General features: G+C 41.0%; 1 protein-coding gene across 1 annotated transcript in view; it reads right to left on the reverse strand.

Moving 5' to 3' along the window:
- HSPA4 (heat shock protein family A (Hsp70) member 4) overlaps positions 1 to 15472 on the reverse strand; it is a gene marked incomplete at its 5' end in the record, with an annotated part of 42484 nt that extends 27012 nt beyond the window's left edge. Inside the window, 4 exons of the mRNA XM_079702641.1 lie at positions 470 to 592; positions 2456 to 2596; positions 4846 to 4903; positions 15366 to 15472. Coding sequence (XP_079558767.1) covers positions 470 to 592; positions 2456 to 2596; positions 4846 to 4903; positions 15366 to 15472 — 429 coding nt within the window. The remainder of the gene's footprint in view (positions 1 to 469; positions 593 to 2455; positions 2597 to 4845; positions 4904 to 15365) is intronic.
- Between the last annotated feature and the right edge of the window lie 446 nt (positions 15473 to 15918).

Raw genomic sequence — 15918 nt, forward strand, 5'->3', positions numbered from 1 at the left:
CTATGCTAGGTGCTAGAAGGAATCCAGGAAGAAGTGGGCTCAGAGATAAGCCTTTAAACAGACAGAATAACAGAATCATGAGCAAAAACTAGGGGGCAGGGCTTCCCTGGTGGCGCAGTGGTTGAGAGTCCGCCTGCCGATGCAGGGGACACGGGTTCGTGCCCCGGGCCAGGAGGACCCCACATGCCGCGGAGCAGCTGGGCCCGTGAACCATGGCCGTTGAGCCTGCGCGTCCGGAGCCTGTGCTCCACAACGAGAGAGGCCACAACAGTGAGAGGCCCACGTACTGCAAAAAAAAAAAAAAACTAGGGGGCAGAAAAAAATATTCAAGAATATGAGAACTAGTTTGATAAATTCTTAAAATAACCATTACCACCTAAGACAAAAAGCAATTTTATTTTCAATTAACAGCTTTCTTCTTTCTGCTTCTTCATGCAAGACCCCAATAATGTGTAGGGATCAAACTCACCGAAACAACACAGTCCACGACAGGCTTCTTAAGAACACTTTCTGCTGTCTCCTTCAGTTTGGACAAAAGCATGGCAGTCACTTGCTCCGTGGTAAAATTTCGCTCTTCCTCCATGTATTTCACCTGCAATAAAAAAAAAAAAAGGATGTAAACTTAATATTTCTTCATGTCCTAAAAACCTAAAATGAATAATCTCTAAATCATCAATGGAACATTAACTCAGGAAAGAATTAAGAAAGCTAGTTTTAGAAGCGAAAATAACCTGAAGGTCACTTTTAGCTTTTTAACATGCTTGTCAAGCGTGATATCTGGAGATGAGGACCACTATGTAAATGGCACATTGTGACCACCAACAAAACTTAAAGACAATTACCTGGGCAGAAGCAAATTGGTATAGCTCACTATGACCCACACTGTCCCTCCATAAAGGGATCTGGTGGTGGAAACTTTTTTACCATCTGATGTACTGTGTGTATTTTACTTTGTTTACTGTGTTGACTTTATGAACATCGTCCTAATTAGGATCCAATCTAACGCAATGGTTTTTGTCAGATTTGTTCACTGTCATAGCCCCAACACGGAGGACAAACTTGACACAATAAATACTTGTTGAATTAAAGAATAAACGGCAAACAAAGCTTCAAGATATCCTACACTTGGATAAAGGTATGCAACTTTGACAACAGTTACAAACTTTAAATGTTGAAGACTGCCTAAGTAAGATAAGGTCCTATTCCACATGCCCATACTCCCCAAGTACAACCCAGACCAGAAAATGTCACTTTCTTCTTTTAGTTCCTGCTCCAACTCAACTTGAACACCACCTTCTCACTCCCCAGTCCAACTATAATTTATTCTGGTTTAGAATTTAACAGTGTGTCACTTTATTGCATGATAAAGGTGGGGAAATAACACTCCCAGTGAGCCTCTTTCAAAGCTACCTCTTCTTCTCTCAATTAAGTCTTCGTCAATTCCTCCAAGCTCATACTTGGATCCACTTGTTCCCAGGTCTTCTCCCTAGTCTCTTTCTCCTTTGGCACTTGTAACGCTTCTGACTAAATCTGCCAATATGCATCCTATTTCTTTCTTGACTATAAGTATCCCCCATTTCCTCAGCTCCCTTTCCTTTTTTCCTCCTCTGCACTCCATATTTATCCATTAGTAGGCCCATTCAAACTGTTCTAAAATTATTGCTGAAAATATCATAAGTAAATCCAGCGATCATTTTTCAGTTATCAAAATTCTTCACTTCCAAATTCAACTGAATTCTCAGCTACAATGGCACAATTAACTACCTTTTCTCCACAATTCTCATCATCTCTTGGATTGTGAACCTGTTCCCATGATCCTGATTTCTCCAGATGGGGTGTCTCAAACACCACATTTCCTCTCTCTAAACTCAGTTGCCTGAAAAGCTCAAAAACCCTTCTGGATTCCTCTTACCACCTGAGTGCAAGAGAGACAGATGTGTTCACCGTACCCATCCCTCAGCCTCTAATCTTTTTTGTATGATCAGTTCACTGCATGCTTCACAAAGAGACTCTCCTAGATGTTGCAGAGATAGCAAAGACTAAACTCCCTTTTCCCCAAAAGAACAACACCTTTCCAATTCTACTGTCAAGAGTATGACCACATATCTGGCAGTGACTTTAAAGTGTTGATTTCTTTGCCTGCTCTTCCGGAAGTCATTCACTAAAGTCACACCAGCAAGACTGCTGCATTAGTCAGCAAGACAAGTAGCAATGGCAGTTAACTTCACATCATTACCACCTATCTGTCCAACCCCTATTAACAGTGCCACCTATGGCTCCCAAATAAAATCCAGATTATTCAAAAGATGTCAATGGTCTTTACTACCAAAAGACTTTCCAAAGCATTTGTCACCATTATCATTATAACTTGAAAGTAGAATGGTATAATATACAATGACCTGATAACATAAAATACTGTATTTCAATCATTAAGGTATTATCTTGAAAACCTTACCTTTATACCTGTTAACCCAGTGGGCAACTGCACAATATCATATGCAAGTTTAGATTTTTCTGCCTCCACAAACGGATCAGAGAATGCTCGGCCATGGAATCTTTTAAATCCTTGGACTGTGTTCTTTGCATTGGAAATTACCTAAGAAAAAGTGTATCAGAGTCAAAGAGTGGAAAGACTGATAGCAATTAAATTATGGGAAAAAAAATTCAACAATCTCAGGATTAAATTAGAATCATTTTCCTTCTGAGTTAGTTTTCTTCAGAACTAAACCTTTCTGAACGATGCATGCTAGCTTGTAAAGTGAGGAGTGAGGGACCTGTACAGGTCACATGCAGGGCTAGGACCAGAGCCCAGATTGCCTTACTTCCTCGTGAAGACAGGTCATTACCCTTATAAAAGTATTCTCTGTTCTTAAACTTCTAACAAACATTTACATAAAATAATTTTTATCTTTTAAAAATTACCCGTAGTTTGTGATTCAAACTTTCCAGGGGCCAATCTGGCAGTATGTATCAATTCAGTTATTCTAGTGAAGAAAACTTACCATAAAGGAAAAAAAGATGACACAAAGATAATGCAAATAAACTGATAGAGCATTATTTATCACAGCAGAAAACTGCAAAGAGCCTAGAGGGTAAATGACAGGGGAATGGGTTAATAAATTATGGCATATCCATACAATGGTTAAGATTATTTTAGAAGTCTGGAGACAAGTATCTATATGATATGATGTCACTTTCTTGGGGTGGGGAGAAAAACATTTATATGCTTAGAAAAAGTACAAAAGGTTACACATTAAGATATTAACAGTGATTTTTGGATAATGGTAGTATGCTAACTTCCAAATTCCTTACACTTTTACATCTATATTTTCTAATTTCTCTAGAATAAAGTATTATAATTTATGGGAAAAAATGTTGGCAAAGGACATTCAAAATATTTAAGAATGAACTTCTGCTTAAGACTTATAGGCTCTTCTTCCCAATGCAGAAGTAAGTACAACAAGTCCCAAGGAAAAACAGCAGAGCTCCTCTGCATCAGGAATGTCAAAAGGCGCAAACAGAAGTTCTTTTGTAAAACAATATGAGGGCTCCAAAGTCAGGCCCTGTTTCAGTAAGCTGCCAAGTAGAAACTCAGTATCACAATAACTATGTCAACCTAGAACTAGGCAGCCAGTTTAGTACAATAACTATTCTCAATAATGAAAGCAAGTTTAAAAACAGGAAGAATTCACTGGACTTTCAGAAGGAAAGACGTTTCAAAACAGCTCTGTACTTGCTATCTACTGTCTCCTAAAACATCTTGAACTTTCTGAAAATGAGATTATAAAACACCCTATTTAATTAAATTGGCCAAGCACCATTTTCTTGGGCTTATAAATCTTAGGCGCTGCCTGGTCCAGAAAAAGAGACAGTTATTCATTCTATACATTGCTCCAGATTGAACTATTAAAACATCTAACAGGGCTTCCCTGGTGGTGCAGTGGTTGAGAGTCCGCCTGCCGATGCAGGGGACAAGGGTTCGTGACCCAGTCCAGGAAGATCCCACATGCCGCGGAGCGGCTGGGCCCATGAGCCATGGCCACTGAGCCTGCGCGTCCAGAGCCTGGGCTCTGCAACGGGAGAGGCCGCAACAGTGAGAGGCCCGCGTACCTCAAAAAAAAAAAAATCTAACATGCAACTCCTTAATTTTATAGCAACCTCATCCACTCAGGAAAATAGAACTCTTCAGGTTCTGCTGCTCTGGTTACAGAGGAACCAGCAAATATGTCAGGTTCCTGGTTTAAAAGTAAACTAATGATAAGTGTGCTTCTACAAGTATGTTTTCCTTCCTTGAGAACCTTGATCAACACTGACCTTAAATATGAGTAAGATGAAGACAGAACAAGACACTTTAACGAGCATTTAAAATACCCAGGAAAGGGCTTCCCTGGTGGCGCAGTGGTTGAGGGTCCGCCTGCCGATGCAGGGGACACGGGTTCGTGCCCCGGTCCGGGAGGATCCCACATACCGCGGAGCAGCTGGGCCAGGGGGCCATGGCCGCTGAGTCTGCGCGTCTGGAGCCTGTGCTCCACAATGGGAGAGGCCACAACAGTGAGAGGCCCATGTACCGCAAAAAAATAAATTAATCAATTAAATAAAATAAAATACCCAGGAACAAGCAAACATCCTAGCACTTCGCATTAAACAGATTATATATGTTCATGCTATTTTAAAAAGCTATTTGCTTGTCACTCAAGTACATAAGAAGGCTCAGGTTCATCTCTCTCAATTGTACACCCAGGGGCTCCCAGTGTTGGGCACATAATGGGCACTGAAATACTTGCTGAATGGGAAGGATGGACAAACCACAGAAAAAAGTCACTTTAGGGAAAAACAAAATTCTACCTGGCTTTTAGCTGCTGCTCCAATTGAACGATTCTTAGGACCAAAAGAAATGCAAGCCCTAGAAGACAAAACAAACATTTAAGCATCAAACCTTACTGTAATTATTGCATCCAAAACCAAAGCAGGCAAGGACTTCCCTGGCGGTCCAGTGGTTAAGACTCCGCGCTCCCACTGCAAGGGGGGGAAGGTTCGATCCCTGTTTAGGGAACTAAGATCCCACAAGCCTCGCAGCACAGCAAAAAAAATCTGCTTAGCCGAAAAGCCCTATTTTTTTTAACTGCACACAGTAAGTCTATGATTTTGACCTTTCTACTGAGTAAACTGTCCATGGAATGCGTTGCTTCTTAGAATAATGGGAGTTCATCACTTAGATGTTGAAGTACAAGTTTGGTATGACCATCTGTCTGAAATACTGGAGAGAGGTGGACTAACCAGTCTCCACTATCCTCTAAGTCTTCAAGTCTGGTGTTCAAAATTCCAATATAAAATAGTATACCTTCATATCAATACATCAATAAAATGTTCTTTGTGTTTATAACAGCTCATAACTTCTCCAAGAGAATAGTCTATAAACCCTGAAAACAACTCTTGTCCTATTGTAAATATTGAATACGTAAAAAGTTATTTTTCTAGAACTAGTTTCCAAGGACTCAATTTCTTTTCTTTTTTTTTTAAAGACTCAATTTCTGACAAGGAACTTCATTCCCACTTCAGAACACATTCTTCCAAATCAATTCATACACTGCCTGCTGGTTTGATGTATAGGCTGCTTATTTTAGAAAGCAAAATTGAAACTTGCTTATAAACACTTTAAAACACTGTGTTTAAGCTTGAAAAGTCAGTTATTTTGGAGTTGATGTTTTTGCTATCATGGTCTCTATGCTTCCCCCTGTTTTTCACTCTGGAACCTTGCATATATTTGTCACCTCCCTTTCCAGTAGCTGATTTCTCTCAAGCTAAAATAAGATCAAATTCACCCATGCCACCCCCAAAAAATCCAAAAGACAAAGCTCTTCCCAGAGTCCATTTCTCCCTCAGGTTAGTAAAGCCTTCTCTTCCTCCTACTTAATAATAATGACTGCATAAATTGCCTATATGCACCATCTCATTTAATCCTCATAAGCACCCTATCTTATTCCCACTTTATAGGAGAGGAAACTGAGTCCAAAAAGGTATTAATAAGTAAATTTGTCCAGAGTCATACAATCTGAAAGCAATGGGAGTCAGGACTATAGATCGTTTCTCCACACTTTACACTCTAGCTAGCTTTGACCCTCTCTCTATCCTCCCTGGACCCCTAATTCTTCGAATTTAGTGGAATGAGTAAGAATAAGAGCTCTGCAGCCATACTGCCTTGGTCCAAATCTGACCACATTAGATGACCTATTAATTAAGTAGAACTGTTTTACTTAGATAACCTTACCAGCCCTGTACAAACTGGCAGAATGCTCAGCCTCTCTGCCTCAGTGGCCCTTTACAACCAATGGTGCAAGAATCCCTGTGAGCCAATCTCCCAGAGCAGTTACAAGCAACTATGCCCTGAATCAATATGACACAGCCTGGGATTTCATCAGATTTCCTATGAACCCTAAGCTCTATGGGCCTAGAACATGCTGGGAGGTAGCCCCTCTAGAGCACAGGTATCAAGCTCAGCCTTTCTGCAAATATACCACCTATCACCTAAAAAAAAAATTCCTGAGTACCAATTAAATGTCTCTCCTATTACAGCCCATACAGCCCTTTAGGAAATTGCCCACCATAATCTTACCTACTCCATTCACCCTGTCCACTCCTTCTAGCCTATGCATGCAAACTTACATTTTTCTAAAAGCCACCAGATCTGAATTTCTAAGATGCATCCCACCAATACCTCAATCCCAACATAACTAAAAGCCAACATTATTTATCTTCCATTATTTCCTGCAGCCCTGTTTTCAAGCCTTCATCTCCTCAAAACGATACTAGCTCTAAGAATGAAAAAATTAATGTTCCCAACTTTATTGTATGTCCGTTGAAGGGTTAATTTCCTATTATACCTTGGTAACTCTGAATCTATCTTGCTTCTAATTACCTTCCCAACAAAAACATTATCAGCAAATAGGGTCCAGATTCCTTAATGCAGAACCTAAGGCCTCTCACAATCCCAACCCCACTCCCATTTTCCAGGTGCAATCTCAAGCACACAGTGCCCCAACACAAGTCAAATAGTCTTCCAATCCTCCTGCTTTGCTCTACCACTTTTGCCACCTGAAATGCCCTGGTCCTTCTAAATCTCACTCATTCTCCAGAGATGTCACACACTCGTGATGCCTTCCCAATCCCTCTCAAGAAAAAATTGTTTCTACCTCTTAAAACTTATTAGACTTGGCTTAAAACTTACTGGACTTTGGGCAATGTGAATGCAGAACATTTCCATCATCACACAATGTTCTACCGTACAGAGCTGCTCTAGGTAATATTCTCTTTGAAGTCAGTTAACATTTTTACTTACTCTTAAAATCTACATCTGCCTTAGAAGTGATAGGAAATGGTTCGTATATCTTGAAAAGCTAACTAAAAGTTTGTCTCAGTTCAAATTATTCATCTTTTATTCGTCTATATATGCACACACTACAAACAGTTCCCAACTTCTTACAAAGCAATCAAATGTCACTAATGGAACATCAATCTTTACCACATAATATAGCAATTACACCTCAAACAAGGCATAACTCTTGCAAAGTACGGGCAGAATTCACACTTTTCTTATCATATTATAGAAAACCATTAATATATTATTACATAATTCTTACATTCTAAAAAAAGTTCTATAACAAGCCAACTAGTACATTAAAGAAAGGAATCCTTAGCTTTTCCACTTTATGGTCAATTTGACTGAGTTGAATGCATGTACAGTAAAAAGAGCTCAGGCTCTAGAATTAGACAGTATGGGTCTGTCTGAATCCCTTCTCTACCTTTCTAGCTGTGTGACCTGTTAATTAACTGCTCTGAAATTCAATTTGCTCATCTCTAAAATGGGGGAAATTACCACACCTACCTAATATGGTTGCTATAAGGATTAAATTTGTTGATCCACTTTTAAAGGACATTTATCAGAGACTGGCATATCATAAATAACATTATATATTACTAAACCTCCAATGAAACCCTGGTCTGAGTTTCATACAAAAAAATATACCAACTAGGGAGTTCCCTGGTGGCCTAGTGGTTAGGATTCTGGGCTTTCACTGCCATAGCCTGGGTCTAATCCCTGGTTGGGGAACTGAGATCCTGCAAGACATGGCACAGACAAAAAAAAAAAAAAAAAAAAACAAGAACAAACCAAAAATATACCAACTAGTTTGCTATGAAAATTGTGCTTCACCTTCTCAAACTATCCACTAAAACCCACTCAGCCATCTTTAAAATCGTGAGGAATAAAAAGTCCTACCATTTCCTTTTCAAAAAGACAACTGAGGGCTTCCCTGGTGGCACAGTGGTTGAGAGTCCGCCTGCCGATGCAAGGGACACGGGTTCGTGCCCCGGTCCGGGAAGATCCCGCATGCCACGGAGCGGCTGGGCCCGTGAGCCATGGCCACTGAGCCTGCGCGTCCGGAGCCCGTGCTCGGCAACCGGAGAGGCCGCAGCAGTGAGAGGCCCGCGTACCGCAAAAAAAAAAAAAAAAAGGACAACTGAAAGAGGGTAGATATGTTAAACAGCAGAAATTGAAGGGGTTTTTAAAGTAAAAGCTTACATAAAGAAATCTAATATTTAAATGTGAAAAAGGCCCAAAAAGATTACGTCAAATTTTAGGGCCAACGCTAGAACCTATTCAGTGCTTTCCAGTGCAAGCTCATCGTAGAAAATTAGAAAAGTATAAAAAAGAAAATAGGGATTATCAGTAACTCCACAACCAACACCCTCCCACCAGAGATGGCCATTACTATTTAGGTAAATACTGCTATACAATCCTAATAAATTAAGTAATTCTTTCAAAAAGGGAAGCTAAATACCCCCATTAAGTTTGTTTCTCCTCAACAAACACTCTAAAAAATCTTCAGTGTCTGAATGATTCTGTCAGGATTTGGACAGGGAACAAGATATTTAAAGGAAATACGTATTGATACTATTTTCCACTCACCAGGAAATTCCAAAATTTCACATAGCCTGCATGCAATCCCTATCTATGGCAGGAAGCCTCTCTTTCATCCAAGCAGGTCAAGCGCCCTTGTCCCACGGCTTTCTTTTTTTTTTTTTTTTTTTAAAGAAGATGTTGGGGGTAGGAGTTTTTATTAATTAATTTATTTATTTTTGCTGTGTTGCGTCTTCATTTCTGTGTGAGGGCTTTCTCTAGTTGTGGCAAGCGGGGGCCACTCTTCATCGCGGTGCGCGGGCCTCTCACTATCGCGGCCTCTTGTTGCAGAGCACAGGCTCCAGACGCGCAGGCTCAGTAGTCGTGGCTCACGGGCCTAGTTGCTCCGCGGCATGTGGGATCCTCCCAGACCAGGGCTCGAACCCGTGTCCCCTGCATTAGCAGGCAGATTCTCAACCACTGCGCCACCAGGGAAGCCCCCACGGCTTTCATTTTTGAGCCTTCATATGCCAGGCAGTGTGCTAAGCATTCTACACTTGATTCTCCCAAATACTCTGAGACAAGAACTATTACTGACCCAATTTTGTAAATGAAGAACTGAATAAAGGCACGTTAATGTGCCCAGAAACATAACTAGTACTAGAGTTCAGGATTCAAAATCAGGACTATCAAACTCCAGGTCCCACACATACACACTTTTTTTTTCAACTTTTTTTTTTTTTTTTGGCTGCATCCTCCTTGCAGCACGCAGGCTTCTCTCTAGTTGCAGCACGCAGGCTCCAGAGCACGTGGGCTCTGTAGTTTGCAGCACGCAGGCTCTGTCGTTGAGGCGCCCAAGCTCAGTAATTGTGGCACGTGGGCTTAGTTGCCCCACTGCATGTGGGATCTTAGTTCCATGACCAGGGATCGAACCCGCAACCCCTGCGCTGGGAGGCAGACTCTTTACCACTGGACCACCAGGGAAGTCCCCATACATACTTTTGTACTGCCTACCAAACCCTCTAGATTTATTCCTACTTCTATACCTTCACGCAGACTGTCCCAATCCTTTCTTCATGTATTCTAATCCTGTTTGCTCAAGTCCCACTCCTGCCTTTCCTTATCACTCCATCCCCCACAGATGTGACTTGTCCTCTGAACTTGTACAATTAAGGTCTATATTTAATAACCTTGCCCATAATTGTACTCTCTATTCTTATTCTATTTACTGTTGCTTTACGTCACTCATATTTCCAACTAGAATGATTATATCTCCACATCAGGACTCTATCTTACACTTCCTCTATACTGTACACAAGGCCAAGTTAATGCTGCTAAAAACAGCAGTACTCAAGACACTTGCTACTTGACTGATACTACCTTTCCTCCATTCCAAATTACAGGCTGACATTACACAAAGTTAATTTAAATCAAGTTCAAGACTTCTCTGTTCTAATCTTTAAGTCCTAGAAATAATCATCTTTTTAAACCAGAGAATAGCCGTTGTTCTCTTTCCTGGGTAAAAGATACCACTGACCAAACATTTATGCATATTCTGATAGGATGTTACGAACAGCTGCAACCGGCACAGATCCTGAAAAGGTACAGTTTCATGTTTATAAGTGTGTGTAGGACCACTCTCAGGATATTCAGACAGCTCTCACTCTAATTCAATTTCTTAAACAATATAAGAATAGGAGTTTTTCAGAGAACCTACAATAGTATTTAGACTATCAAATAAGAGAAGCAGGCAAAACTGGCATGGAAATGGTTATTAGGTTAATCAGAGTACCCCATGGTCACTGCCTTAGCCCAGAACGAGAAAATACCCAAAACAGGTGATATCGAACAGATCAAACAACTCATACTAGCAAGATATGCAATTCCTTAAGAACCACAAACTCCTGAGTCAATAAGATTTACACATTAAAAGCTACATATTTGATAACCCCTAAAGGCAAACTTCCATAGATTTCATTTTACTGTCCCAGTATATGGTCCATTAATAAAGAGAATAAAAAATACAAAAAGGTTGAAACTAAAAAAATAAAAAAAAGAAAAACAAACAAAAAAAAAATACAAAAAGGTAATAATAGCAATATGAGCAAATAATTGGGCAGTATTTACTATGTAACAGGCATTATGCTAAATATTTTATATAATTTTAACTCATAATCCTCACAAACCCCAGTGAAACAGAGAAATCACTTACGTTCCTGGTGTAAATTAATCCCTTAAATTTTTGTAAAGTATTCTGGCAATAGGTACTGAAATTTTAAGCATATATATCCTTTCACCAATTTCACATCTTGAAATCTATCCAACAAAAATAAAAGTATTAACATGTAAACATAAATATAAAAGACTTGTTGAAGACTATTTCTAATTGCAAAAATTTAGAAACAACCTGAACATCTGAGGAAAGCATGTTAAAGCCATAATATGGACTATTATGTACTTAAGGAGGTAAATTCATATTTACTGACTCTGAAAGATGTCTAAAGTATAAGTGAAAGAAAATAGTTACAAAATATAGTATGATCCTATTTGTTTATATGGGCACACACGCCCCCACGTATATTTGTAGAAGTCTAGAAAAAGTTATGCAAGGATAGACAGCAAACAGCAAATAATTAGAGAGGAAACAATTTTACTTTATTTTTGTTGTTGTTGTTAAAGCAAACAAGTATTTTATTAAGTCAGAAAAAGTTTTAATTTAGGAAACCCAATTTAGAACCTGATGACATAAAGTTCCTGTGGATTACACCTACCAATTCTATATACAAAGTTGTATTTTAGTTCTTAAATGAGTCTAAGAAACTACTTTGATAACCTCAATTAGACAGGTGAAGTGTTAGCAATCTGAAGCTTTAGTTAACCAATCAACTTTCCTATTCACTGAACCCAAAAGATCCAGTCATCCTGACGCTCTACTTAGATCTACAACGTGTAAAGATATTCACTCCATAGAGAAACACTTTTCTTGCACAAATAAGGTATCAGATATTAATCTGCCAGTTAGCCAGAACCCACCTTACTTTCAGCTTTTGCTCTCAAGGGCAGTTAATAACAGACTATTTCATCTCTTCAAATTCCTAATATACTGTTTTATGAGGAACTAAGTCCATGAAAATGATAACATAAACTATTCATACACAGAATTATCTTCTTAGGTTAACTCATCTCTACCCTATCAATTTTGTACAGTACAGCCCAACTAACTCCTGTAATGTTTGGCAGTCCGTTAACATTTTTATTCCAAAGCTTTAAGGTTGTACTCTTTCTACTGTAATAATCCAACTAAATATAAAAATAGGCTTTCCATCTTATTCCAAAGCCTATGGTCATGAAATATCAACACGACACTCATAATTTAAAACTCCAAAGTTTATCTCTAAGCTGCCCACACTTTTCTCCCATGCTTCCACACCAGTGAAGAGCAACATAAACCCCCACGTGGACCAAATGATTGCAATATCCTCCTAAGCATCATCCGGCTTCTTCTCTTGCCCTTCTCAAATAAATCCGTTCTCCACAAAAAAGCCAATCACATCTTTAAAATATCAATTGGATCACCCACAGCACCTAGATTAAAATATTTAACATGATTTACAAAGCCCTGCCATAATCTAACCTGTCTTGCCTAACTTCTCTGTAGATTCAATTCACAGCATTTTTTCAAGTGGCTATAATCCTCTCAGTCTGTCAAGTGTGCCTCAGTTCTTCCTCACTTGCTATTCCTCCTGCCTGGAACAACTCTTCCTCGCTCCCACCACGAACCTCCATGGTAAAACCCTACTCACCCTCTGCGTTTCATCTTAAATGACACTTCTTTAAGAAGCACCTTCCATCACCACCCCATATCCAATTTAAATTAGGTCCCCGTCATTGTTTTCCGTACTTTCCCATCTGGGCCTTTACCACAGTCAGTAATTACATATTTGTTTAGCATCTGGTTTTCTCCACTAGCCATGTCCATGATGGCAGGATCTTACTTGTTTATCAGAGTACCTTCAGTGCTTAGCACAACAGCTGGCATATTAGAAGCACTCATTATCTGCTAAAATGAAAGGAAGCCTAAATTTGGTGGGAAAGCAAGGGTCTCTTCTAGTTAAGACTCAACTGGCTCCTCAAAAATGGAATTCAGCATGAGGGAAGGGATGTGGGAACAGATGTATATGTATGACTGATTCACTTTGTTATAAAGCAGAAACTAATTTAAAAAAATACTACTTTCCCCAAATAAAAAAGATCTTTCAAAATAAACCAAAAAAAATGGAATTCAAATCCTGTTGCACCCACAATTTTAAATGAGTTACTTTCACCATACCCAACCCTCCAGAACCTGCATCTCATTCCACTCTCATACTAAAACAAACCTATGTCACACTCCCTGTGTACCTCTGAGAGATAAATCCATTCTTCCATAATCACTACTTAAAAAAAAAATCAACCTTTCTGCCCAACATGTTCTACTTAGCCAAAGACTCCACACAGAAACCTAAGCTAATCGAGATCATAGTTCAAAAACTACTTGAATGTATGGCATCCCTCTAAGTTCCCGGGAAATATAGGAACATGTAAGGAAAATTACTTTTAAGTAAACAGATATTCTTATCACAATTACATGGTGTATCTGGTCACCCATCAAATAGTCTTTGGGACAAACTTAACTGTGATCTGGGAAGATTAAATTCTTTTCTGAAACAACTCTTTCAGTTCCAAATAATGAGATTCATGGTAAAACTGTTGTAGTTACTATTTGTCTAAAGGAGAAAAGGGGGCATAAGAGCCTAAAAGAAAGGACAGGAACACTTCATTCCAATATTTGGAATTCTCTTAACTTTGGAACTAAAGTATGTTTAATTCTAGCTGGGAAAAGACCAAAAAGTTACATGCCTAACTCAGTGCTCTAGCCCTCTTAATTTCTTGAGGAAAACTATCTCTACAGATGAAGCAAACTAGGATCCAGAGAGGAAAATAACAAATAGGAAATTAATGCTTAAATACTTAAAAACTTCATTGTACAATACACTTCCCTGGAAATACAAATTAGACCCACTGTTAAAAACTATGAAGATGGGAGGGTTGGGGATTGGGCTGTGACTGCTAATGAGTACAGGGTTTCTCTTGTGGGATGATAAAATGTTTTAAAATTGTGTTGATGGTTGCACAGTTTTGTGTCTACACTAAAAACAAACTGTACACTTTAAAAGGGTTAACTGTATGGTATGTGAATTATATCTCATTAGTTAAAAACTATAAATAAAATTGAGAAAGGAATATCAAACTGTGGTTTTGGATCTGGGATGCGTTTTGGGGGAAGCACATGGGTTACGTCTAAAATAAGGGATAGAAATTTGATAAGTTTAAGGGAAATGTTGTCAGCCTTCTGGGTAGCAAAGATCAGTCTGTTAGGGAGCAATCGAGTTGGCCAGAAACTGCTGAAGAAGTGTAACAAAAGGTAGGGTGAAAAACGAGCCTTAAAACAGAGGCCCTTAATGAGACATAATGAGAACCTAGCAAATAACAGAAACTTCTTAAAAGATTCTGTCCCAGAGGAGGACAATGGATTGAAAGGTGTCTCTATGTACAAAGACTCTTACCCTATCCAAGGAAAGACCTGGGTGAGTCATGATTTCTTAGCGCTGTGTCTATACTGGCTCCATAACTTACCATAGGTTCTAAAAGTCAAAGTGAGCCCCTGAGTCATTCATTAACAATTGCAGCCAACACCCTGGTTGGAATGTATTACCGTGAAAGCGGAACGCTGTTAGGGATAGGTGCGCAAAGAATGACAGCAGAGAATGACCCAACATTCAGTCCAATATACTGAAGCGACGTGAAAAACCAAAGCGAATGCAAAGGTATCGATTTTATTAAATCCTTTTCTGATATCTTTCCGTGCCAATCCTATCCGGAGATCTCCGGTGCTCCGACTCCCTCTCTTCCGGGCGCCACCCCACCCCCCACTCACGTGGGACTCCGGCCTCTGCACTGTCTTACCGCCTGCCGGCAGACGCCAGACCTGTTCAATTAAACTTTTATTAAGCTCCTGCTGTGTGCAAAGCTCCCAACTCTGAGCTGGGCTGAAGAGACGTCAGTACGCCCTGGGCCTATTATGTGCCCTCTAAAAGAGAATCTCGGTCCATCCCACATCCCGGGCCTGCCTTCCCTCCAGCTCCTACCCACAGCCTCAGCTGGTCCAAGTACCCACTCGGAGACCTCGCTCGGCCGGCGGGCCACAGAAAAAAGGCCTCGCCCCTGGCGCAGACCCACACGGGAGGTCGCGGCCCCTAGTGACCTAAAACGCAGTGGGGGTCCACTACCCACCGGAGCCTCGGCTCGGAACTGAGGTGACTACCCAGCCCGCGTTCCCCAAGCCGCGAGGGTCACAGACCGGAGCAAGCGCTACCTCCCCACCCCACCCCCACCTCCAGTGCACGCGGCTACCCTGGCCCACACTCACGGCGTGCAGCGGTCGCTGTATTCATTAGCGATCGTTTCGATGCCGCCGGCGCGGGCTACAGCGACGTAGCAGCTCTGGAACCCCAGATCTATGCCCACCACCGACATGGCGCCGGCTACAGCTCAGGCTCGAGCCCGGGTCCGGCCAGCAAGACAAGACACGGACCCCGGCGGGGCTGGCGCGCGTAAAGCGGGCCGCGTGGGTCAGGGAACTGGGGCTAGTGGGAGACGTGCGGAGGGCCACGCAAGCGCCTAGGTTCTTGGAAGGAGGGCCGCAGCAGAGGACACTACCCAGGCCGGCTCCGGCTCAGCGGCCGCAGCCTGGGCGCCGGTAGCGGGGGCGGAGAAGATCTCGAAAGGTCTCGTCGCTACGAGAGTAAAGAAGCAGCGCGAGAACTGAGAGGGAATGTTCTCGCGAGACTCCGGCTCATCCGCTTTTCTTCCTGAGGCCCCGCCCCCCAGTTACGTAAAGGTGTACGTCACTCCCAGGCCCAAAAACCTGGGAAGGGGCAGGGCCGCCGAAAGACAGCTGGGAGGCGGAGTTGGCCGTTGAG

This window comes from Hyperoodon ampullatus, assembly GCF_949752795.1.
Source record: "Hyperoodon ampullatus genome assembly, chromosome: 4".
NCBI classification, from domain to species: Eukaryota; Metazoa; Chordata; class Mammalia; order Artiodactyla; family Ziphiidae; genus Hyperoodon; species Hyperoodon ampullatus.